This window comes from Leguminivora glycinivorella, chromosome 18 (assembly GCF_023078275.1).
Source record: "Leguminivora glycinivorella isolate SPB_JAAS2020 chromosome 18, LegGlyc_1.1, whole genome shotgun sequence".
NCBI lineage: Eukaryota > Metazoa > Arthropoda > Insecta > Lepidoptera > Tortricidae > Leguminivora > Leguminivora glycinivorella.
The window spans coordinates 19,927,072-19,950,871 of NC_062988.1; the positions used below are offsets into that span (position 1 = coordinate 19,927,072).

Sequence of the window (23,800 nt, forward strand, 5' to 3'; positions counted from 1 at the left end):
TTACAAGTAAAGGAACATGATCACTGGTAATATCAACAGTCGTGGGACAAGTGCGTGGAATGGACAGTTTCCTTCTTTGGTAAACATTTGAACTCGCACCGGGATCTCCACGAGACGCCGGCGCGCCCGGTACAATCAAATTATCTTAAAAATTCATTAATTTTACGATACAATTGAATTTAAATACATACAAATAAGTGTAACAAACTACCTAATATCACCTGCTCCAACTGAATGTGAAGCGTAAAATAAAATTCACATAAAATAACAACCGTAAAATAAAATGATTCTAAAACAAAGACAACCCGGAACGACTACGCCCAAATGGAAATTAGGAGCTCGTAAATTAGAATTTTTAGGCTAGGCATTCTTATAAGTATCCGCCCAGATCGGAATAATATAAAATCACGGTAAAGGCGTAACGCGCACAGAGATCAACGAGCCACGCGACCTAGCGAGGCGTTTGGCATTCACAGTATTGTATAAAAATATTCCAACTAACACTATCCTGAGGGTCGCGGTCGCCACGCAGGATGCCGGACATCCTCCGCGCACCGCAACATTAATACTGGATTTTTAGAATATTAAAGCCTAGAAATATAATTACAGAGTTCGGGTCTGTTTAAATTTAACTACAATGAGCCATTTTTTTTGTTAATACATGTCTCATCACAAAAGGTGAAAGTTTAAATGGCTTCCCTAGGTTTTATTATTCTAAAACGCTCATCAGGGAAAGTATGCCGAAAAGGCAAATTTCCAGAGAGATGGGATCATTAGGTTTCCGGTGACTCGGTCACTTGAGAGAGCGGGAGCGCGCGCGCGGCTGCGGCACGCGGGGCTACCGCACGCCGGCCGTGCCCAGGCGGTGGTGCGCGGTGCCGGGCCGCACGGGGCGCGCGCTCTTGCGCACGCTCACCACGGGCGCCGGGGCCTCCAGCTCCGGAGACTTCTTCATGGAGCTCTCCATCGACTGGAAACAATGATAAATATTTATATAGTTTTTTTCTACTCCCGTACTGTTATTCGTGAGTTACAAGGTCGTGCATAGATCTTTAAAACCCTACATAAAAGATGTCAGGACAAGTCTATCTAGGGTGTCCTGCCGTTTCGCCGAAAAACGTTTCGTCAAATTTCATTTCCCAATAATCATATCGCAAAAGTTTCTTTTCCCAGATTATTGTTTGGCAAAGGTATGTTTCGCAATGAATTTGTTTGGTCAAATTATCATTTGGCACAATTTTACTTAGTCAAATTTTATTTAGACAAAACTTATTTAGGCATTTGCATTTTCATTTCTATGGGATTAATTTAATTCACCAAAGATTCTTTTGTCAAATTTCATTTCTCAAACAAAAGGCCTGGCCGGACTGCCATGGTAAAATCGCCCCTGGCTAAATATGAAATATTGATATGCAGCATTATTCGTATTGTTACTACATGTACTACTACTGGATATTATGCCTCAAACTGTTTCCGTTTACGAAAAAAATTAAAAAAAAGAAATTTTGTTTTTTATTTTTTTCTTTAAAACCGCGTATCCGATTTAGTTGTTCTTTGGATATTTTATAGATATATTAAGGATACATCAATAAAAAAAAAATTACCTTCCTGACTTTTTGTTAAGTACATTTTTTTTTAAATTTATATTTTAAATATTTTTTTTTTACCACATACGAGTTAGCGACACCTACTATATTTTTATATAATAATCGCCTTTTTATATTCTATTACATATATTTTTATCAAAAATATTAGTTTGGATCAACATGTTCAAAATAAGTTATTTATATATTACTAGTATTACCCTTTAGGTGTGTGTGTGGATTGAGTGAGCACCTTCCGAAAATTAAAAAAAATATGTTGATCATTTAGTAAAAGTTCTAAAACAATTGTAAAACGAATCTCTGAATTTGTAAAAAGATAAATCAAAAGATACAGCCATTAACATGTGCTCACTCAGTTCTCACAAACTACCAACGAAAACAGTGAATATATTCATTTAACATATAATATTTATATACTAACATTTAGTAAAAGATAGGCCAACCTACCTCTATAAATATTAGATCACCTAGTGACGTATTAAATTTTTTACAAATAGTTTCTTATGCTCACTCAATCCTCACACTTTTGAAAAGCCGAATTTTGATGAAAAACATAAGATTTAGACCGCTATTATATGTGTATAGTTTAGTAAAAGTGAAATGGGAATTTGTAAAATACAAAACGAACCACTAACGTGTCAGGTTTTTTTATAATAAATTTTTGTAAGTGCTCACTCAGTCCACACGTTTTGAGAAAGTTAAAAATGTAAATTTCTTACGATTTGTAGCACCTAAGACACTCGAAAGTACTTCAACATTTAGTAAAAATTTTTACTAAATATCCACCATCTAATATTTTATATTCGTTGTCTGGTTTTAAAGATATTCAGACATAACTTTTCTCATACAAATGTATCAAGTAGGGTGACCACACTATGTCGGCTTCTGATTTTCCCCACCTTCCCATTGTCATATTGAGATTGGGAGTTTCGTTCAATTTTGGTAATAGTTTATATTAAACTAATACCATATTAATTCTCCATCTGCAAACTGTTTTTAGGTTATGTTCTTGGCCTAGTGATGATGTGTATTGTGTAATTTTTATCGACGTCAGGATAATAACCATATCGACATTCATGCATTAAAAAGGACATGAATAATAATTGGTAAGAAACAAAGAATATAATACTTCACTAGTAAGAAACCAGAACCTGGTAATCTAATCGTGCTAACAGATGAGCGTACCGGATTTGTAAGTGGGAGCGAGAAAATAATAACTATTTCTGAGTTTGACCCGACAGATCAGGGTGCGTAGCCGAATGGCACTAATTACGAAACGCTCACGAAACGTAACGCTAGTAGATATCTATCTATATCGCTCGTGCGTATTGGCGCGACAGAGCCAGACTAACTGGCACGGCGTTTCGTTTTCGTTTGGCGTCGGAGTAATGCCATTCGGCTACGCACGCTGTAAAGCTGCTAACACATGACCGTACCGCACCAAGGTCATCCATATGGATGCTTGCTAGCTTGTAAATGGGAGCGAGAAATAGTTATTATTTTCTCGCTCCCACTTACAAATCCGGTACGCTCATCTGTTAGCACGATTAGATTACCAGGTTCTGGTTTCTTACTAGTGAAGTATTATATTCTTTGTTTCTTACCAATTATCATTCATGTCCTTTTTAATGCATGAATGTCGATATGGTTATTATCCTGAAGTCGATAAAAATTACACAATACACATAGGCCAAGAACATTAACCTAAAAACAGTTTGCAGATGGAGAATTAATATGGTATTAGTTTAATATAAACTATTATCAAAATTGAACGAAACTCCCCAATCTCAATATGACAATGGGAAGGTGGGGAAAATCAGGAGCCGACATAGTGTGGTCACCCTACTTGATACATTTGTATGAGAAAAGTTATGTCTGAATATCTTTAAAACTAGACAACGAATATAAAATATTAGATGGTGGATATTTAGTAAAAATGTTTACTAAATGTTGAAGTACTTTCGAGTGTCTTAGGTGCTACAAATCTTAAGATATTTACATTTTTAACTTTCTCAAAACGTGTGGACTGAGTGAGCACTTACAAAAATTTATTATAAAAAAACCTGACACGTTAGTGGTTCGTTTTGTATTTTACAAATTCCCATTTCACTTTTACTAAACTATACACATATAATAGCGGTCTAAATCTTATGTTTTTCATCAAAATTCGTCTTTTCAAAAGTGTGAGGATTGAGTGAGCATAAGAAACTATTTGTAAAAAATTTAATACGTCACTAGGTGATCTAATATTTATAGAGGTAGGTTGGCCTATTTTTTACTAAATGTTAGTATATAAATATTATATGTTAAATGAATATATTCACTGTTTTCGTTGGTAGTTTGTGAGAACTGAGTGAGCACATGTTAATGGCTGTATCTTTTGATTTATCTTTTTACAAATTCAGAGATTCGTTTTACAATTGTTTTAGAACTTTTACTAAATGATCAGCATATTTTTTTTAATTTTCGGAAGGTGCTCACTCAATCCACACACACACCCCTTTAGTACGTTGCTCCTGGAAAGTGATGTATGAAAATTTTGGCATAATTAATGGAAGATTTTTTTTAATTGGGATATGTAGATTATAGGCCGAAGTTATTTTTCATCAACCCTCCCCACCCCTCCCCCTCTGCGTCACCCCTCTACCCCCCCTTAAAGAGCCGAAAATGCGATTTTTCTCGATTTCTGACAAAACCGATGAAGATACAGAAAAAGTGTGTAGGAACGAAGTAATCCTTAATAAATTTACTACAAATCTCTCATAAACACTTTAGTGCTAGCACTTATAGTTTTCGCGCAATCCGTCACGAAAGTTGCTCCTTTCTGCAATTTTCTTTAAAGAATATTAAAGTGTTGTCCCAAAATGCTTACGAAATTTGTTTGATACGACTAAAATATTGTAAATTCATGACTATAATAAAATTAAGGGGATAAATCACTACCATGGTTGGGACTTGAACTCACGGCTTTCGGATAGAAACTCGAGGGCTCTACCAACTGAGCCACCAAAAGCTTATCCCTAGTTTCTAACGAATCTTTCAGCTTTCTACTTTCTACTATATGAATCAATGGTACCCCTAGCGTCATTTATCTATCAATCTAGAGGCCGTGAGTTCAAGTCCCGCCCATGGTAGTGATTTTTTCCCCTGAAATTCATTCTGAGTTTATAATATTTTAGTACTATCAAACCGACGATTTCGTAAGCATTTAAGGAGAAAACTTATCATTTATTAAAGAAAATTGCAGAAAGGAGCAACTTTCGTGACGGATTGCGCGAAAACTATAAGTGCTAGCACTAAAATGTTTATGAGAGATTTGTAGTAAATTTATTAAGGATTACTTCGTTCCTACACGTTTTTTCTGTATCTTCATCGGTTTTGTCAGAAATCGAGAAAAATCGCATTTTCGGCTCTTTAAGGGGGGGTAGAGGGGTGACGCAGAGGGGGAGGGGTGGGGAGGGTTGATGAAAAATAACTTCGGCCTATAATCTACATATCCCAATTAAAAAAAAATCTTCCATTAATTATGCCAAAATTTTCATACATCACTTTCCAGGAGCAACGTACTAAAGGGTAATACTAGTAATATATAAATAACTTATTTTGACATTGTTGATCCAAACTAATATTTTTGATAAAAATATATGTAATAGAATATAAAAAGGCGATTATTATATAAAAATATAGTAGGTTTCGCTAACTCGTATGTGGTAAAAAAAAATTATTTAAAACATAAATTAAAAAAAAAAATGTACTTAACAAAAAGTCAGGAAGTATTTTTTTTTATTGATGTATCCTTAATATATCTATAAAATATCCAAAGAACAACTCAATCGGATACGCGGTTTTAAAGAAAAAAATAAAAAACAAAATTTTTATTTTTTATTTTTTTCGTAAACGGAAACAGTTTGAGGCATAATATCCAGTAGTACATGTAGTAACAATACGAATAATCTTGCATATCAATATTTCATATTTAGCCAGGGGCGATTTTACCATGGCAGTCCGGCCAGGCCCTTTTGCAAACTACCCATATTAACATTTGACAAACTTAAAATCTGTCAAATGATAATTTTCCAAACTTTTTTACTGTCTTATTCCCAAGTGCTTCAGCTGGACAAGAAAAATTTTCTCAACTTTTTTTTTGTCAAATTAATTACTAGACAAAATTATTTTGTCAACTATTTTTTTTTGTCAAAAAAATGTTTCTTCAAATTATACCATGCAAAACCACGTTTGACAATAAATATAAGGCATAAATGTAATGTAACAATTTTATTAGTATTGTAACAGAAAACTCGTGTGTGACAGAGTCAGTTTAGGTGCGACGACGAGCGAAGCGAGGAGGAGCGTGTTAGGTTGACAGTGAGCAATCCGGAAATGACTTTTTAATGTAATTAAAAATTAATAGAACAAAATGGTAAGGGTCAGGGTCAATGGTCTTGAAAACATCAGGTTTCTTTTTAATAAAATGTATCCGGACATGTAAGTGAAAATGTCATCCTTGACATTTGCAGCAGGAGGAAAAAAAGTACGTCATACACATTATTTCACACAAATCTTGGACACAAAGTATAAAATCAACAAACAAATTTCTAGTGCGCCATTTAACTACAATATATTAGGAAATGGAAATTTTGCCTAACAATACATTTGACTAAATAATATTTGGTAAAATGAGATTTGACCAAGTAAATATTTTGGGAAACAAATACTTGCCAAAAAAAGTTTTGCTAAATGTCAATTTGCAATAAGTTGTTTTGCCAAACGTTTATTTGGGAAATGATAATTTGGGAATAATAGTTTGGGATGTGCAACTTTGGGAAACGTTTTTTGGCGAATCGTCAGTAAACCTCTATCTAGTCTATACCCTGAAAACATTTAGTAGCAGTAGCACGATATAGCTGTTACAGTTCAGTAAATACATTGCTACCAACTTAACAAACTAATTCGCAGAGTCGAGACTCCTTCGTTTTCTGCTGCGTTCATTGGTGACGCGTCGAATCGCATTCAAATCAAATGTATGAGAACTCGATTCAACTCGGCTCGATTCGTCTTAGTGGCCAGGCTTCAAAGAACCATACCATAGACAGTTTTATTTTCATGTTTGCACTCAAACTGCATATTCAAAATGGTAGGCGGTCCACTAGATAACTAAAGATGACTGAAAGTAGGTATTTGTTGATTTATAATTTTCTTTCAAAATAAGTGCTTGGTCGTAGAAAAAGTATTGTATGCAACGGTGTTTAACTGAGTCAAAAAATGCTCGTGGCGTCTTTATTAACAATTTTCGGCTTCGCCTCAAATTGTTACCCACGCCACTCACCTTTTTTGACCTCTTTTAACCACCAGTTGCATAAAATACTATTATGTTATTCGTTATCGTTTGCAATGAAAAGAAACAAAGTTTAAAGAAGGAAATAAGTGTCGTGAGTGTCAGCATACCCTCATCGGGCGGGGCGCGGGTGCGGGCGGCACGTAGGCCCGGGTGGTGGAGGGCAGAGGGAGCGGCGCCAGGTCCAGCAGGTTCTCGGCGCGGCGCCGCGCGGGGCTGCTCCCCCCGCCGCCGCCCCCGCCCCCGCCGCGCACGTGGGGCGCCGCCCCGGCCCGGCCACGGGCCGCGCCGACAGCGGCTCCACGCTGCAAACACATATTTTATTTTTAAAGCTGTCAAAAAAAAATATTAGCATATAAAAAAACTATAATCGATACCAGAATTATTGTAAAACTATAAAAGAAATCACTCAGCCCGAATACCAGAATCGTCAGTTTTAAAAAAAATTACCTAACTTCACGCGTCCAGTCGTCTCGGTCATCATCATAAACTGGGCCGGCGACCGACGCCCGCGCAGCTCTGAGCACAAATATGACTCCTCACGGCTCCCTGCAGCGACACAGAGCCGTCAGCGAATAATAGTCTCCGCCTCGATCCCGCCGCACCTAGTGTTCCCATCGCTACACGACTCGTATAGTTCACCTGTCGGGCACGGCCCTGGTCCAGGCGTCCTGGTCGTCGTCGTAGGCCAGGCGCGCCACCTGCGCCCTCCCCGCCAGCGGCACGAAGCTGTCGGCCAGCAGCAGGCGGCGCCGCAGCCCCGCCACCAGCGCCGCCTGCAGCGTATAGTTCACCTGTCGGGCACGGCCCTGGTCCAGGCGTCCTGGTCGTCGTCGTAGGCCAGGCGCGCCACCTGCGCCCTCCCCGCCAGCGGCACGAGCTGTCGGCCAGCAGCAGGCGGCGCCGCAGCCCCGCCACCAGCGCCGCCTGCAGCGTATAGTTCACCTGTCGGGCACGGCCCTGGTCCAGGCGTCCTGGTCGTCGTCGTAGGCCAGGCGCGCCACCTGCGCCCTCCCCGCCAGCGGCACGAAGCTGTCGGCCAGCAGCAGGCGGCGCCGCAGCCCCGCCACCAGCGCCGCCTGCAGCGTATAGTTCACCTGTCGGGCACGGCCCTGGTCCAGGCGTCCTGGTCGTCGTCGTAGGCCAGGCGCGCCACCTGCGCCCTCCCCGCCAGCGGCACGAAGCTGTCGGCCAGCAGCAGGCGGCGCCGCAGCCCCGCCACCAGCGCCGCCTGCAGCGTATAGTTCACCTGTCGGGCACGGCCCTGGTCCAGGCGTCCTGGTCGTCGTCGTAGGCCAGGCGCGCCACCTGCGCCCTCCCCGCCAGCGGCACGAAGCTGTCGGCCAGCAGCAGGCGGCGCCGCAGCCCCGCCACCAGCGCCGCCTGCAGCGTATAGTTCACCTGTCGGGCACGGCCCTGGTCCAGGCGTCCTGGTCGTCGTCGTAGGCCAGGCGCGCCACCTGCGCCCTCCCCGCCAGCGGCACGAAGCTGTCGGCCAGCAGCAGGCGGCGCCGCAGCCCCGCCACCAGCGCCGCCTGCAGCGTATAGTTCACCTGTCGGGCACGGCCCTGGTCCAGGCGTCCTGGTCGTCGTCGTAGGCCAGGCGCGCCACCTGCGCCCTCCCCGCCAGCGGCACGAAGCTGTCGGCCAGCAGCAGGCGGCGCCGCAGCCCCGCCACCAGCGCCGCCTGCAGCGTATAGTTCACCTGTCGGGCACGGCCCTGGTCCAGGCGTCCTGGTCGTCGTCGTAGGCCAGGCGCGCCACCTGCGCCCTCCCCGCCAGCGGCACGAAGCTGTCGGCCAGCAGCAGGCGGCGCCGCAGCCCCGCCACCAGCGCCGCCTGCAGCGTATAGTTCACCTGTCGGGCACGGCCCTGGTCCAGGCGTCCTGGTCGTCGTCGTAGGCCAGGCGCGCCACCTGCGCCCTCCCCGCCAGCGGCACGAAGCTGTCGGCCAGCAGCAGGCGGCGCCGCAGCCCCGCCACCAGCGCCGCCTGCAGCGTATAGTTCACCTGTCGGGCACGGCCCTGGTCCAGGCGTCCTGGTCGTCGTCGTAGGCCAGGCGCGCCACCTGCGCCCTCCCCGCCAGCGGCACGAAGCTGTCGGCCAGCAGCAGGCGGCGCCGCAGCCCCGCCACCAGCGCCGCCTGCAGCGTATAGTTCACCTGTCGGGCACGGCCCTGGTCCAGGCGTCCTGGTCGTCGTCGTAGGCCAGGCGCGCCACCTGCGCCCTCCCCGCCAGCGGCACGAAGCTGTCGGCCAGCAGCAGGCGGCGCCGCAGCCCCGCCACCAGCGCCGCCTGCAGCGTATAGTTCACCTGTCGGGCACGGCCCTGGTCCAGGCGTCCTGGTCGTCGTCGTAGGCCAGGCGCGCCACCTGCGCCCTCCCCGCCAGCGGCACGAAGCTGTCGGCCAGCAGCAGGCGGCGCCGCAGCCCCGCCACCAGCGCCGCCTGCAGCGTATAGTTCACCTGTCGGGCACGGCCCTGGTCCAGGCGTCCTGGTCGTCGTCGTAGGCCAGGCGCGCCACCTGCGCCCTCCCCGCCAGCGGCACGAAGCTGTCGGCCAGCAGCAGGCGGCGCCGCAGCCCCGCCACCAGCGCCGCCTGCAGCGTATAGTTCACCTGTCGGGCACGGCCCTGGTCCAGGCGTCCTGGTCGTCGTCGTAGGCCAGGCGCGCCACCTGCGCCCTCCCCGCCAGCGGCACGAAGCTGTCGGCCAGCAGCAGGCGGCGCCGCAGCCCCGCCACCAGCGCCGCCTGCAGCGTATAGTTCACCTGTCGGGCACGGCCCTGGTCCAGGCGTCCTGGTCGTCGTCGTAGGCCAGGCGCGCCACCTGCGCCCTCCCCGCCAGCGGCACGAAGCTGTCGGCCAGCAGCAGGCGGCGCCGCAGCCCCGCCACCAGCGCCGCCTGCAGCGCCTCGTGCTCGCGCCGCTCGCCGTCGTGCGCCTCGCGCAGCTCCACCGTCTCCTCGCGGAGCGCCGCGTACTTCGTCACGCATTTCTTTAATCTGGAATAACAAAACGAACGCTTTACATTTCTTTATTATATCTACTACTAACCATTACTATTAGGGAATGGCTGAAACTTTTCCTAAACCTTTTTTTCATCAAATCGAGAAATGTGATGTTGCATTACTAAATATTTATTTTTATTTACCTCTGTCTTATGCTCGACCTCCTGCTGCGACGACGCCGTTATCTCCCCCTCCGAGTCAATCTTCTGCTGCATTATTTCCACCTCTCTCTTCTTCCTCTCGGCTATCTTCCGATAAGAACTCTAGTACGAGTGATATTTACCTCTGCGTCTTATGATCGACCTCCTGCTGCAGCGACGCAAAGGTCTGGGTAACGGAGGCCGTTGTCTCCTCCTCCAGGTCAATCTTCTGCTGCATCTCGACCTCCCTCTTCTTCCGCTCGGCGATCTCCATGTTCCTGGCGTCGAGCACGGCGCTGGACTGCTGCAGCGTGTCGAGCAGGTCGCCGTCGCCGTCGCCGCCGCCGGACACGAGCCGCTCCTCCAGCTGCCGGATCTGCTGCTCCAGCTCCTCGGTCCTGCACTTCTCCTGCTCGATAGTGGACTCGGCGAGGATGTGCTCGCTCTCCAGGCTGGCGGTGTCGATCGTGTCTTCTTCGGCTGGAAGAAAGATAGATCTTTCTTATTTATAAAATTCTGGATATTTTGATGGTCGATTGGTCGTCGTCGTGGAAAATCGTCTCATAAAATATGGTACTACGCTCTTATTACATCGGACTAAGATGCTATGGGACATATTTTTGTACGTGTACGTTTTGTGTGTGTGTGTGTGTGTGTGTGTGTGTGTGTGTGTGTGTGTGTGTGTGTGTGTGTGTGTGTCTGACCTGGCTTGGGGTCGGGCGCGGGTCTGGGCGGACGGCGCGGGCGCTTCTCCGCGGCGCGGCGCTGCTCGATGAGCGCGCGCAGGCGCTCGATCTCCGCCTGGTACTCGCGAAGCTTGGCGTCCTTCGGGTCCTCGTTGCGGATCGGCTTGTTCTTTATCGCTGTCGAACAATCATACCGGTTAGAGACAATCTACGTGCGAGATGTTTCACGTTTCAATGAATCCTGGATAGTACCTACACGAGAAACTTAAAAAGGTCTCCTGTGACAAATCAAGATAGCAGTTGTCCTGGCAGATCTCCGTCAACTTACAGCTGGCGTGACATCGCTCTGGATCGACCAAAGTGGCATGCTCTTCTATTGGAGGCCAATACTCATTTTGGGTCATGACGCGCCAACCAAGTACCCAAGTAATTGTCTTGACAAATTGACGTCTGGGTGGCTAGAAGCTATTAACGTAACCGTTTTGAAGCATAATTCTGATACCTTTAGCTCTGTGAGCGTAGCGCAGCGTGGTGATGGTCTCGTCGTAGTTGTAGGCGGCGGGGCCCACGGCCGCGATCATGATGGTCTTGCTGTTGCCGCCCAGCGAGTCCTGCAGGATGCGCGTGAGCTTCGAGTCCCTGCAACACCAAACATGTCATCTCCATAACTGTACTACATAAGTCTTCTTGAATTATACCGGATACCAATTCAATTGAAAAGGCGGCCTTCTAATTACCTACGTCCTACAGGGATGGTGGTGACCCTTCCGCCTGGTTGATGCGTCTGGTTGACCTTCTCTTACGATCTAGTTGGTTCATCAGGTGCAGAGACAGTTCCTGGCTGCTACTGTGTACTCACCGGTAGGGCACGTGGGGGCTGTTCTCAGCGAGCGCGGAGATGACATTCTCGAGCGAGGACAGCGCCTGGTTGATGCGCGCCGCCTCCCGGAGCCGCTCGCCGCCGGCGCCGGTCCACCAGGTGCAGAGACAGTTCCTAGCTGCTAGTGTGTACTCACCGGTAGGGCACGTGGGGGCTGTTCTCAGCGAGCGCGGAGATGACATTCTCGAGCGAGGACAGCGCCTGGTTGATGCGCGCCGCCTCCCGGAGCCGCTCGCCGCCGGCGCCGGTCCACCAGGTGCAGAGACAGTTCCTGGACGCTACTGTGTACTCACCGGTAGGGCACGTGGGGACTGTTCTCAGCGAGCGCGGAGATGACATTGCCGAGCGAGGACAGCGCCTGGTTGATGCGCGCCGCCTCCCGGAGCCGCTCGCCGCCGGCGCCGGTCCACCAGGTGCAGAGACAGTTCCTAGCTGCTAGTGTGTACTCACCGGTAGGGCACGTGGGGACTGTTCTCAGCGAGCGCGGAGATGACATTCCCGAGCGAGGACAGCGCCTGGTTGATGCGCGCCGCCTCCCGGAGCCGCTCGCCGCCAGCGCCGGTCTTGCGCTGCCGCTCGCTGCCCGCCAGGTCCACCAGGTTCAGCTTGCCCACGCTGGAAACAACCAACATTTCACAAGAAAAGGGTAACGAAAGCAAAATGTATCATATTAATGGGCTTTCTATGAACCACAGTAAAAACACAAGAAAATCCTAGTAAATGCTGTAACTAAACGAGAACATTTGTGTGAGCAAGGCTCGTATTTATGAAACAAATCGTCAACTCCTGAGCAGTTACAGAATATCAGTTCGTTCTGCACTCTGCTACATAGGTACACTAATAGACCCAGAGCCCAGGCCCGCCAGACCTTCCTCATATTCTCAAGGATGAAACTTTGGGACAATGTAAAGTTCATATCGGCGGTTAATGTGTGCATATTTTCTAGTTCGGCCCATCGGCCAATTTTTTGCTATCAAGTGATGAAGGTGAAAAAAAAAAGTGCTTACTTTCCTTAAATTCTCAAGGCTGATTTTTATATATGTGTTAGAGCACGTTGTTAGAAATTGGTTATCATCAATGCCAGACCGTTTCCGCCGGCCATAACTTTTACCAGACGCGACAAAGTTGGCAAAAAACGACTCTAACTTACCTCATTTTCTCAAGCCTGATTTTGATATATGATACGCAGGGACCTGTAACTAGACCGTTTGTAAGCAGCCAGACCAATCGGATGGACCCAACCATCCGCCAGACCGACTTAAAGTTTCGATATGAGCATTAGTAGAATTGAAATATTCCGGGTCTATAAAAGCTAAAAACTTGAATTTTCTACATTAAGCTACGTGTATATTGTATACTTGACGTAATAAGCGACTTTCAAAAATTTTACTTCTAAGGAAATAAAAAAATGAAAGTTTATATGTGTTGCAAGATTAATTTTAAGATATGAATTTTATTTACACTGCGTAAGTACATGTGTATTTTATTATAAATATAACTTTTACCAGACGCGACAAAGTTGGCAAAAAACGACTCTAACTTACCTCATTTTCACAAGCCTGATTTTGATATATGATACGCAGGGACCTGTAACTAGACCGTTTGTAAGCAGCCAGACCAATCGGATGGACCCAACCATCCGCCAGACCGACTTAAAGTTTCGATATGAGCACTAGTAGAATTGAAATATTCCGGGTCTATAAAAGCTAAAAACTTGAATTTTCTACATTAAGCTACGTGTATATTGTATACTTGACGTAATAAGCGACTTTCAAAAATTTTACTTCTAAGGAAATAAAAAATGAAAGTTTATATGTGGTGCAAGACTAATTTTAAGCTATGAATTTTATTTACACTGCGTACTACATGTGTATTTTATTATAAGTGTAAATAAAATTCATAGCTTAAAATTAATCTTGCACCACATATAAACTTTCATTTTTTTATTTCCTTAGAAGTAAAATTTTTGAAAGTCGCTTATTACGTCAAGTATACAATATACTATACACGTAGCTTAATGTAGAAAATTCAAGTTTTTAGCTTTTATAGACCCGGAATATTTCAATTCTACTAATGCTCATATCGAAACTTTAAGTCGGTCTGGCGGATGGTTGAGTCTATCCGATTGGTCTGGCTGCTTACAAACGGTCTAGTTACAGGTCCCTGCGTATCATATATCAAAATCAGGCTTGAGAAAATGAGGTAAGTTAGTGTCGTTTTTTGCCAACTTTGTCGTGTCTGGTAAAAGTTATATTTATAATAAAATACACATGTACTTACGCAGTGTAAATAAAATTCATAGCTTAAAATTAATCTTGCACGACATATAAACTTTCATTTTTTTATTTCCTTAGAAGTAAAATTTTTGAAAGTCGCTTATTACGTCAAGTATCAATATACACGTAGCTTAATGTAGAAAATTCAAGTTTTTAGCTTTTATAGACCCGGAATATTTCAATTCTACTAATGCTCATATCGAAACTTTAAGTCGGTCTGGCGGATGGTTGGGTCCATCCGATTGGTCTGGCTGCTTACAAACGGTCTAGTTATAGGTCCCTGCGTATCATATATCAAAATCAGGCTTGAGAAAATGAGGTAAGTTAGAGTCGTTTTTTGCCAACTTTGTCGCGTCTGGTAAAAGTTATGGCCGGCGGAAACGGTCTGGCATTGATGATAACCAATTTCTAACAACGTGCTCTAACACATATATAAAAATCAGCCTTGAGAATTTAAGGAAAGTAAGCACTTTTTTTTTTCACCTTCATCACTTGATAGCAAAAAATTGGCCGATGGGCCGAACTAGAAAATATGCACACATTAAACGCCGATGTGAACTCTACATTGTCCCAAAGTTTCATCCTTGAGAATTTGAGGAAGGTCTGGCGGGCCTGGGCTCTTGATCTATAAGAAAGCATTTGCTGAGAGTTGTTATTTACTCGTAGCGACCATGACCAAACTCTTGTTGCAAATTAGTAAACAAAGTTACTTTATTGGCGGTGTATTTAGACTTCGAGAAGCGCAAGTTAATTAACAATAACATTCATTCATTACTGCTTATGTTATAACTTTCAAGTTGGAAAACACTCACTTATAAACACCTTTCTTCCTTTCGATCAATACACGTTCGATATGTATGTTATGTATATATTTGTAATCACGGAATATTCGGGATGTGTGATTCACGGTCGAACTGAACTTGAACTATTACGTACGTACGTACTTGCCTGAAGCCTTAACAATCAATGACGGCGTTCGTTAATTAGGATATTTCATCATTTTCCATAGGCACACACCAATGCTACAGACATCGATTTTTACAAAAACTACTAACTACTACATATCTCTACATTGCAAAGTATTACGCGATGATATCCATATTTTTAGATCAATCGATGAAAAGATTCAGTGGATGAGTTGAGAAGTCGACAACGTAAACACATCACTTTTTAACGACTTCCTATATCGATATTTTTGGATGGAAACAGACGCTGAGACTGCAAGTATGGACTTGGTATATGGGTCGTCGTTTTATCGCGCAGGTAATCCGATGCAGTTATGTTGTTGACCCGCGACTCTATTGGCCACTTCCCTTCAGCTCTTCCGTCTGTTCATTGTGGCCCGTTTTCAAAACGTTCAGGAAATCGGAATTGTTTAATATTTCACGCAAGATCTTCCAGAAACAGACGTTGAGTCTGTAACTAATGTAACTATGGACGGACATGTTGTAATGTTATATGGGTCGTCGTTTCATGAGGGGGCTTAGCTAATCGGATACAGTTTGATGCTGTCGACCCGCGATTCTATTAAGCCCCTTCCTTTCAGCTCTTCCATCTGCTGTAGCCACGTTCGGGAAATCTGTGTTGTCCACGAAAGTTGTTCCAAATAAGTGTGAACGTTTGACATGTCAAAACTTCTTCTTAGATTCGATTTAAGATGCTTCGAGTACAAGCGCAATTGTATTACGAGTATTGTACGCTCGACTGCCACTGCCAACTTACACAAGGACGGAAAGTGCGCTGCCAACCTAGGAATTGTTATTTAGGTCAATCCAATAGTCTTATTTAGTTCACGGACATATTAGAAAGTTGGCCGAATTTGCTGTACCTATTGGAGAAAAAATAGTAGAATGTAATATTTCTCAAAATAAATAGCTTTTTAGATATTTTGCATTAAGATGAAAACCATTATTGTCAGTTGATGCTAGATGCTGGAACCATTTCTTTATCTAATATCTGTGTTATGACAACTATAACAAATTGACAGGACCCGCCTAATACTTGTTAAATACAAGACATTGCCAATCGCGTGGGGTGCCAAGCCAATCAAATAGTTTCTAGGAAGCAAGTGTACGGCTGTGACGCACGCTGGCACGCTGGCATTGACTCATGCAACTGCATAGTTTCCTTCAGGAGTCGCGCCACGAGCGATATTTTCGGTACAAACAAAAAGCCAGTCATTTCGCAACCGATAAGTGATTTCCTCAACGGTGTCCGTGAAACCAAAACTGTAAAATAAACATACCATTCAAACTTTATCCTCATGTTGTACTGTAGTAAAGTCGCGTCGCGAAGCACCGCTAATGAGTAAAAGTAAATATTGACATCGTGTCCAAACACTCGCGGGTCGACTCGAGAATCAATCGGGCGAGGAAGTAGTTATGTCATCTATTATAACACCTGTCAGAGCACAATAAAGCCTATAACGGCAAGGCCGCGCGCCCACGCGCCTCCGAGCGTCTCAGGTCCACTGGGTCCTCTCCTCACTGAGATTTGACGTTCATCGCAAGCGCTGAGAGTACGCAGGCGCGGAGCCTGGATTCGATTATTGGAGACACCTTGAGCTTGACACAAGTCTAGAACTAGACTAGAGCTTTATCGATCCTGGAGATTTAGTGTTTACATTTGCATTTTCAGGGAGACAAATTAAGGTTTTTAGTGCTATGACTGCTATAAAACTGGCCGTTATACTGAGTAATTTCTGCGTGGTATAAATCATGTTTAAAAAGCCAATCAATTTCCTGGCGGGCCGCCAGTCTAGTGGCTGCTGAATTACAAGGACTGTTTTTGCCTATAAATTGTTAGTTTGTCGTCTGTAACGGCGGCGGAAACATCACGGCTGCTGTCATTTCTCCAGTCGCAGACGAATGGCAGATGTATTGTGACAGGCACATGTAGTCAACGCGGATCAAATTATACTTCGGACGAGCTCACCTAAAACATCAGCTTGTGATCCGATAGAATAAAAACCATGACCCTCGCAATTCGCCCACATGAAATTCGGCTTCCTAACTCGGATAATGGCCTTATATTATGTGCGGAAGGAAGATGCAACGATTATCATATTCTAATGCATGACTCAGAATAGAACGCAATGATTCTAAATTATTATGCCAGCTTTCGATAACGGCCTTGTAAATACATAAAATAAGACAATAGGATGAATAAGCCGCATTCAAGTATATTGGAGCAGCGGAGGAGCTCATAAATATCTGACGGCTGTACCACGGTTTACATCATGCTCGAGTCATTTGTAAACTTTATTGCAAACACGTAAGTTAGTCAAATTTGTTGGTTTAGTCCAAATAAAGAAAAAAAACGCACGCGAGGTCGCGTTACCCACATTAGGTGTTATGCAAATGGTCGGTCCATATTTGTACAAATCATTCGCTTAAGTGTTGTGAATGAGCTTTGCTACTAGAATCTTTAATTTCCGTGTGGTACCTACCTACAGACACATTCATAGACAACTCTTTTATTTTAATAGGTATTTGCATTGTTGCTACCAAATCACTTGGGTTTAAAGAATATTTTATTGTCTAAAGAAATTACAAAATTTCACTTATAAGACAACAATATACATATATGATTGATTAGTATGTTAGCAGTAGCAAGCATGCGTACTTATTTTATAGGTTAGTTAAATTACTACAGTATTTTTATGACCATGGTTGGTATAACATGAATTTCAGCTGGAAACAAGATTCCGCAAGTTGTATACATTTTTAGTTTGATTTGTTGTCGCGCCAGCCAAGTAAGTAAGTAATTAAGTTTTATTCCTGAATATTGTCTTTTATATATCTTTTTAATTTTGATCTGAATTTACTGAAACTCTTTATGTCCTTAATGTTTGTGGGTAGGCTATTATACAGTTTCGCACCATCGTACATCAGATTGCAAGTCCCATATCGGGTTCTGGGAAATCGTAATGCTAGGCTTTCGGCATTTCTAAGTTTCATCTTTTGGAATTTACTCTTTTTACTAAACTCGATTTCGGATTGTATTTCTTTGTTTAATATTTTTCGTATTAGGATACATGTTTTGTAGGAATATATTTGTTTGAGGTTTATAATCGCTGTTTTTTCGTATAAAATTTTTGTTGGCGTTCTATAGTCATAATGAAAAAGTACCTTAATAATTTTGTTCTGTGCAATTTGAAGTTCTTTTATGTGGGACGCTGCTGCAGTTCCCCATAATTCAGTTAGGTATTCCAAATGTGGCTTAATTAAAGAATTATAAATGTTGACGCGTGTTTGTTTTGGAAGGTAACTACTAATTTGGCGCATTGCTGCTGTTAGCGATGTAATTTTAGGTTTAATTTTAGCTATATGTGGCTTCCACGTGAGTTTACTATCTAACGTCAATCCTAGGTACTTTTATGGTCTTTCTCTAATATTTTTTCTCCGTTTATATATAAATCTTGACTATGCTCGATATTTTTGTTTTTTGCTGCAAATATCACGTAACATGTTTTAGTAGTATTTATGGTAAGTAGATTTTGACTGAACCAATTTGAGAGCAAATCTAAGTCGTTTTGTGCTACTTGAAATATATTATGAGTGGAATTGCCAAAATAAAATAAACACGTATCGTCCGCGTATAAGGTAAGGTGACCCTGTAATCCAGCTTCATGAATTTATATAAGTTAAAAATAGCAATGGGCCCAAAATTGAGCCCTGCGGGACACCACAATTTATTGGTAGCGGAGAGCTTTGATGTTCACCTAGTTTGACTACCTGATATCTATTTTTCAAAATAAGATTCCATAATGCCATAAGCCTTGTCTGTTATTCCAATATGCCGTAGCTTATTTAGGAGCATGGGATGACTGACTGCATCAAATGCCTTTTTTAGGTCGATGAATACTCCAAGTCCGATGTTTCTAGAGTCTATATTATTCTTTATTTTAGTAACAAGGTCAACGGTGGCCGATAAAGTGTTACTTTTGGGTCGAAATCCGTACTGTCTATCAAACAAAAAATGTATAGAGTTTAAGTAGGAAAATAGTCGGTTGTGGATAATTTTTTCAAACACTTTTGATATGATAGGCAGTACTGATATCGGTCGGTAGTTTCCCGGTTCTGCTTTTGATCCAGATTTATATATCGGTGAAACTTTACCAATTTTCAGTGAATCGGGAAACTCACCATTTTCAAAACACATGTTGATACAGTCAGTCAATTCCTTTGCAATGTATTTTCCGAGACATTTTAGTGTTTTTGCATTGATGCTATCCACCCCAGCGCTCACATTTGGATCCAAATTAGAGATTATTTTAGATACTTCGTCTTCTGATGTCAGCGCTAGCATGTCTAGTTTAGTAGTGCAGTAATTTAAATTTTTCACGTTTGATTTTGTAGATTGGACAGGAATGCTGTTACACAAATTTGAGCCTATAGTAGTAAAATATTTATTGAAACACTCGCAGATTTGTTTAGTGTCTGTTATTATTTTGTTTCTTCGTAGTAGGTACCTAATATTGTTAAAAAACATTAAGTAAATATCTTATTGATGCTTATGAAGAATTCAAGATAGTTTTTCTATAGGTATTTATTATTTACGATAAGTAAATTGCACATAACTTTGATGTAAGAGTGTCGTGAGGGTTTCCCTGTAGTGAGGATAGTTTTCCGATAATCGCGAGGTCGGTGGTTTACTACAGGATTATAGTTTAACCACTTAACACACTTGTAGTTTTTCACCATAAACAAGCTCGCAAATGGCTTTACACGTGGAAAACAAAATGATACTACAGAACATTAAAATATTACACGCGAGCTACCTCAGTGAAAATTATCTACTAATCAAGTGATCTCGCGAAAATACCTATTGCTTATAGGTACTTTAATGACGTATTCTCTGGAAAGATTTCCATTATTTTTCAATCATGCAAGTACTTCTATTAGACAACATAAAACAAAAACAACTTGTGTCGAGAACGACGACGCAATTGGCTTTCAGATAGATAGATAGATAGATAGATAGATCTTTATTGTTCAACCGTGTTACACAGGTGTTAATTCATTACATTAGTAGGTTACAACGGTGACCCAATTCGGGTATACAATTATCACTTAAAGCTAAAAAACTATACTAGGTATACATTATTAGCAATCATGTCATGGCGAATCATAATTATCAGTCATATCTTTCAAAGAAGTCTTTTAAGGTATAAAATTCATTGTTAATTAACCATTTCTTTAAACTAGGGATAAATTTGGAGTCCTCTAACATTTTTAATTCATCTGGCAGCTGATTAAAAACTCGAATGGCAGAGATGTATGTGCTTTTGTCAAAGATTTTATTATTGACTTGAGGCAGTTTTAAATCATACTTATATTGAGAGCGGAGGTTGTCACGGAGGGAAGCTAATGTTATGAAATAATTCTTGTTGCTCTTCAGAAATTTACAAAGCTCGTATATATATATGCCAGTTAGGGTTAGAAAACCTTTCTCCTTGAAAACATTTCTTAATGAGTGTCTATAATGAAGGCGAAAAATAATTCTTAGGCACTTCTTTTGCAAAATGAAAGTGGTCTGCACGTCCATTGAGTTGCCCCAGTATATTATACCATATGTCAACAGAGAAAACACGTTGGCATAGTACGTGGTAATAACAACATCCTCAGAACACGTTTCGGATAATATAGACAATGCGTAACACTGACTGGAAATTTTACCATTAATCTTCTCTATATGATGTTTCCATGTTAACAGTGGATCAATTGTTAAACCTAAGAAATTTATGTTGTCAACTTCTTCTATCGAAATGCCAGACTCTATCACATTCAAATTTGCTGGAGTTTGTTTGCAGTTTCTAAATTGCATAAGCTTTGTTTTTATTAAGTTTACGTTTAGGTTTATAGATTTTAACCAATCCACCACTGTCTTTACTGTATTGCTAATGTTTGAGCAAAAATTGTCGTCTATAGTTTCCCCAGAAAATAAAATTGTAGCATCGTCGGCAAACATTACACAGAGTTCATCAATAATATCTGGTAACTCGTTTACATAGATGAGAAATAAAAGAGGGCCTAAGATACTGCCCTGGGGAACACCTAAATTCACCGCCTTGTACTCAGATTGAATTTTTTCAACAGTTTTTGTATCCTTATTATAGCTATCGAGAATAACCGCTTGTTTCCTGTTTGAAAAATAACTTTCAAATAACTTTAAGGCATTACCTCGGATACCTAAATGTTCCAACTGTGATAGTAAGATGGATGGCACAACGCAGTCAAATGCCCTGCTCATATCGAGGAAGAGGCTAACGCAAGGTTTTTTGTAATTTATTGAATCCCAAATATACTTGAATGTTTTGAATATTGCCAGTGACGTTGATTTACCTTGTTGAAATCCAAATTGATTGTTGTTTATTAGGTTATTAGCATTGACAAAATTTACAACTCTACTATAGATAACTTTTTCAACAATTTTCGAAAACGAGGGTAATAATGCAATGGGTCTGTAGTTACTAATGACATTTTTATTTCCTTTTTTATGCAATGGCAATATTAAGCTTTTTTTAAGTCATCCGGGAAGATTCCCGATTCGAGAATTAAATTTATTATATGAATGAGAGGTTCAGCGACGTATTCAAAACAGGCTTTTATTACTGGTAGCGGTATGTTATCGTGACCTGAGCTACATTTATTTTTGAATGCATTTACAGTTTTTTTTAGCTCTGGTTTGGTGATTGGAGAAAGGAAGATGCTATGAGATAGCGATGAACGTATCGATTTCCATTTTAATTCTGTTGTGTCGATTTTGTTTTGGTCTATTAAAAAATTGTTAAATGCTCTTGCTATCTCCAATGGATCTTGAGTAACTTGCCCATTCAGATCGATGCTATCTATCATAGGTTTTATGTTATTTGTATTGGATGTGTGATGTTTAATTAACGCCCAAGTGGCTTTTGTTTTATTAGAGCTATTGTTGATAAATTTATTGCTAGCCAACATTTTTGAATTACGGATAACTCGTTTTAATATTTTAGAATAATTTTGGTACTGGCTTCGACAAAACACGTTAACATTTTTTCTTTGAAGATATTTTATGAGCATATACCGTTTTTTCCGGCAAGATTTTTTTATACCTTTTGTTTTCCAGTTTTGTTTACGCTTATAGGTAACTTTTTTCCGCTCCAAAGGAATACACAGGTTAAAAACGAGCAGAAACTTCTCTAAAAATAAATTGTATGCCACATTTGCATTTGAACATTTTAAAACATCCATAAAACTAATCTGTTGAATGTATTTCATAAAAATTATTAAATTAGAATTTATGTTTCTTTTCCAAATAAACCAATATTTCTCGGAAAAACTAAAATTTGTTTTCAGCTTTATTAATTGTCCTGTATGATCCGATATGCCCAAATTTAAAACTTCCGAGGCGTAGGTATTAGAGTTAGTAATAATGTTGTCGATACATGTACAAGATTGTTTGTAAATTCTGGTTGGGGTTTCAATAGTGAAGTTTAAGTTAAATTTTTTTAATAATGTTTTAAATAGTTTCGAAGCCTTATCATTTTTTAAAATATCAATATTGAAATCGCCTGCGATCACAATTTTCTTGGCCGCATTTCGTGAACGTACTGTTAATTTATATAAGAGCAATTCTAACTTTTGTATAAATACATCTAAATCACTGTCAGGTGTTCGGTACATACTAATTATAGTTAATTGTAATTCGGGAATTAAGACACCACAAACTTCGAAGTGTGTTTCAAGTGACATATCCGAAATCCAATGAACTACTTTATATGTTAATGAATTTTCGACATATATACATACTCCTCCTCTCGATTTCCGCTTTCTACAAAAATGTGAAGCTAATTTATAACCGTCCAATTGCAGTATATTAGGTTCATTACCTTTCATGAAGGTTTCTGAAAAGCACAACACGTCATAACAATTTTTTTGAGTTAATAATTCAAGTTGATCGATTTTGGATTTGAGACCTTGAACATTTTGATGAAAAATTTGGAACTTAAAGTCTTTCTCCTTATCAGGTACGAAAAAGTCATTACTGTTCCTCGGAGATTGCAGCAGGTCCTGTTTATTCGAACACTGTTCAGGGAGTGATTGGCTATCCATTATATAGCTAAAATTAAGTAATGTTCCGTCAGTTTGAGTGGCTATTTCCATGTAGTTCGTGGCCGATGTGTTGCATTCAGTGGGAGACATTTCTAGAGCGGTGCGAGTTGAGCTGCGGTTTTGACTGTGGTCAGCATTTGTCAAGGTTGTTTCGGCTTCTACCGTAGGTCTATACTCTACACCATTTATGAACAGCTTGTTGTTTCTGATAATTGCGTACTTCCCATTCCTACGTGCATTGATCATTGTTTTCCTGAGCAGTTTTCTGTTTTCTAAGTCTTCCTTGTTGAGAACCTCAGACACAGCGTAACCAGTGGACCCGAAGCAGCGCGCATTTTCCAGTACGTACCTCTTCATTCTGGAGCTGATAACTTCAATAATTAGGGGACGTCGATTTCCTTTTTTACCAATTCTTTTTATCGATTCAATGAACCCGTTGATTTCAATACCTAAAATATCCATGAACACACAGTTAATTCGTCGGTATAGGTCGGTCTCTACTTCTCCGTGGTAATCCTCCAAGCCATAGAAGATAAATTTCTTTTTATTATCATAATTTTGTGGACTGTCTGATTTAGTGGTATTTGACAGTAGTTCTTGTAACTGGGATTTAATTTCACAGTTTTCTTTTTCCAATATTTGTATTTTATTGTCAATAACTTGCAATTTCTTGGCGAAGGTTTGTTGTTGAGCTAAAAGAGCCGAGTTATTTTTGTCAATCACTTCTCGTTTAAGCCTGTCCACAGCCAAGTGTATTTCGGATTGAATAAATTTT

General features: G+C 41.8%; 1 protein-coding gene across 1 annotated transcript in view; it reads right to left on the reverse strand.

The window, feature by feature from the left end:
- Window positions 1-832: 832 nt before the first annotated feature.
- LOC125235810 (kinesin-like protein Klp68D) overlaps window positions 833-23,800 on the reverse strand; it is a 66,203-nt gene continuing 43,235 nt past the window's right edge. Inside the window, 11 exon segments of the mRNA XM_048142399.1 lie at window positions 833-970; window positions 7,050-7,244; window positions 7,582-8,170; window positions 8,341-8,673; window positions 8,797-9,129; window positions 9,253-9,585; window positions 9,709-9,942; window positions 10,232-10,568; window positions 10,793-10,951; window positions 11,277-11,413; window positions 12,105-12,269. Coding sequence (XP_047998356.1) covers window positions 839-970; window positions 7,050-7,244; window positions 7,582-8,170; window positions 8,341-8,673; window positions 8,797-9,129; window positions 9,253-9,585; window positions 9,709-9,942; window positions 10,232-10,568; window positions 10,793-10,951; window positions 11,277-11,413; window positions 12,105-12,269 — 2,947 coding nt within the window. The 3' untranslated portion in view covers window positions 833-838.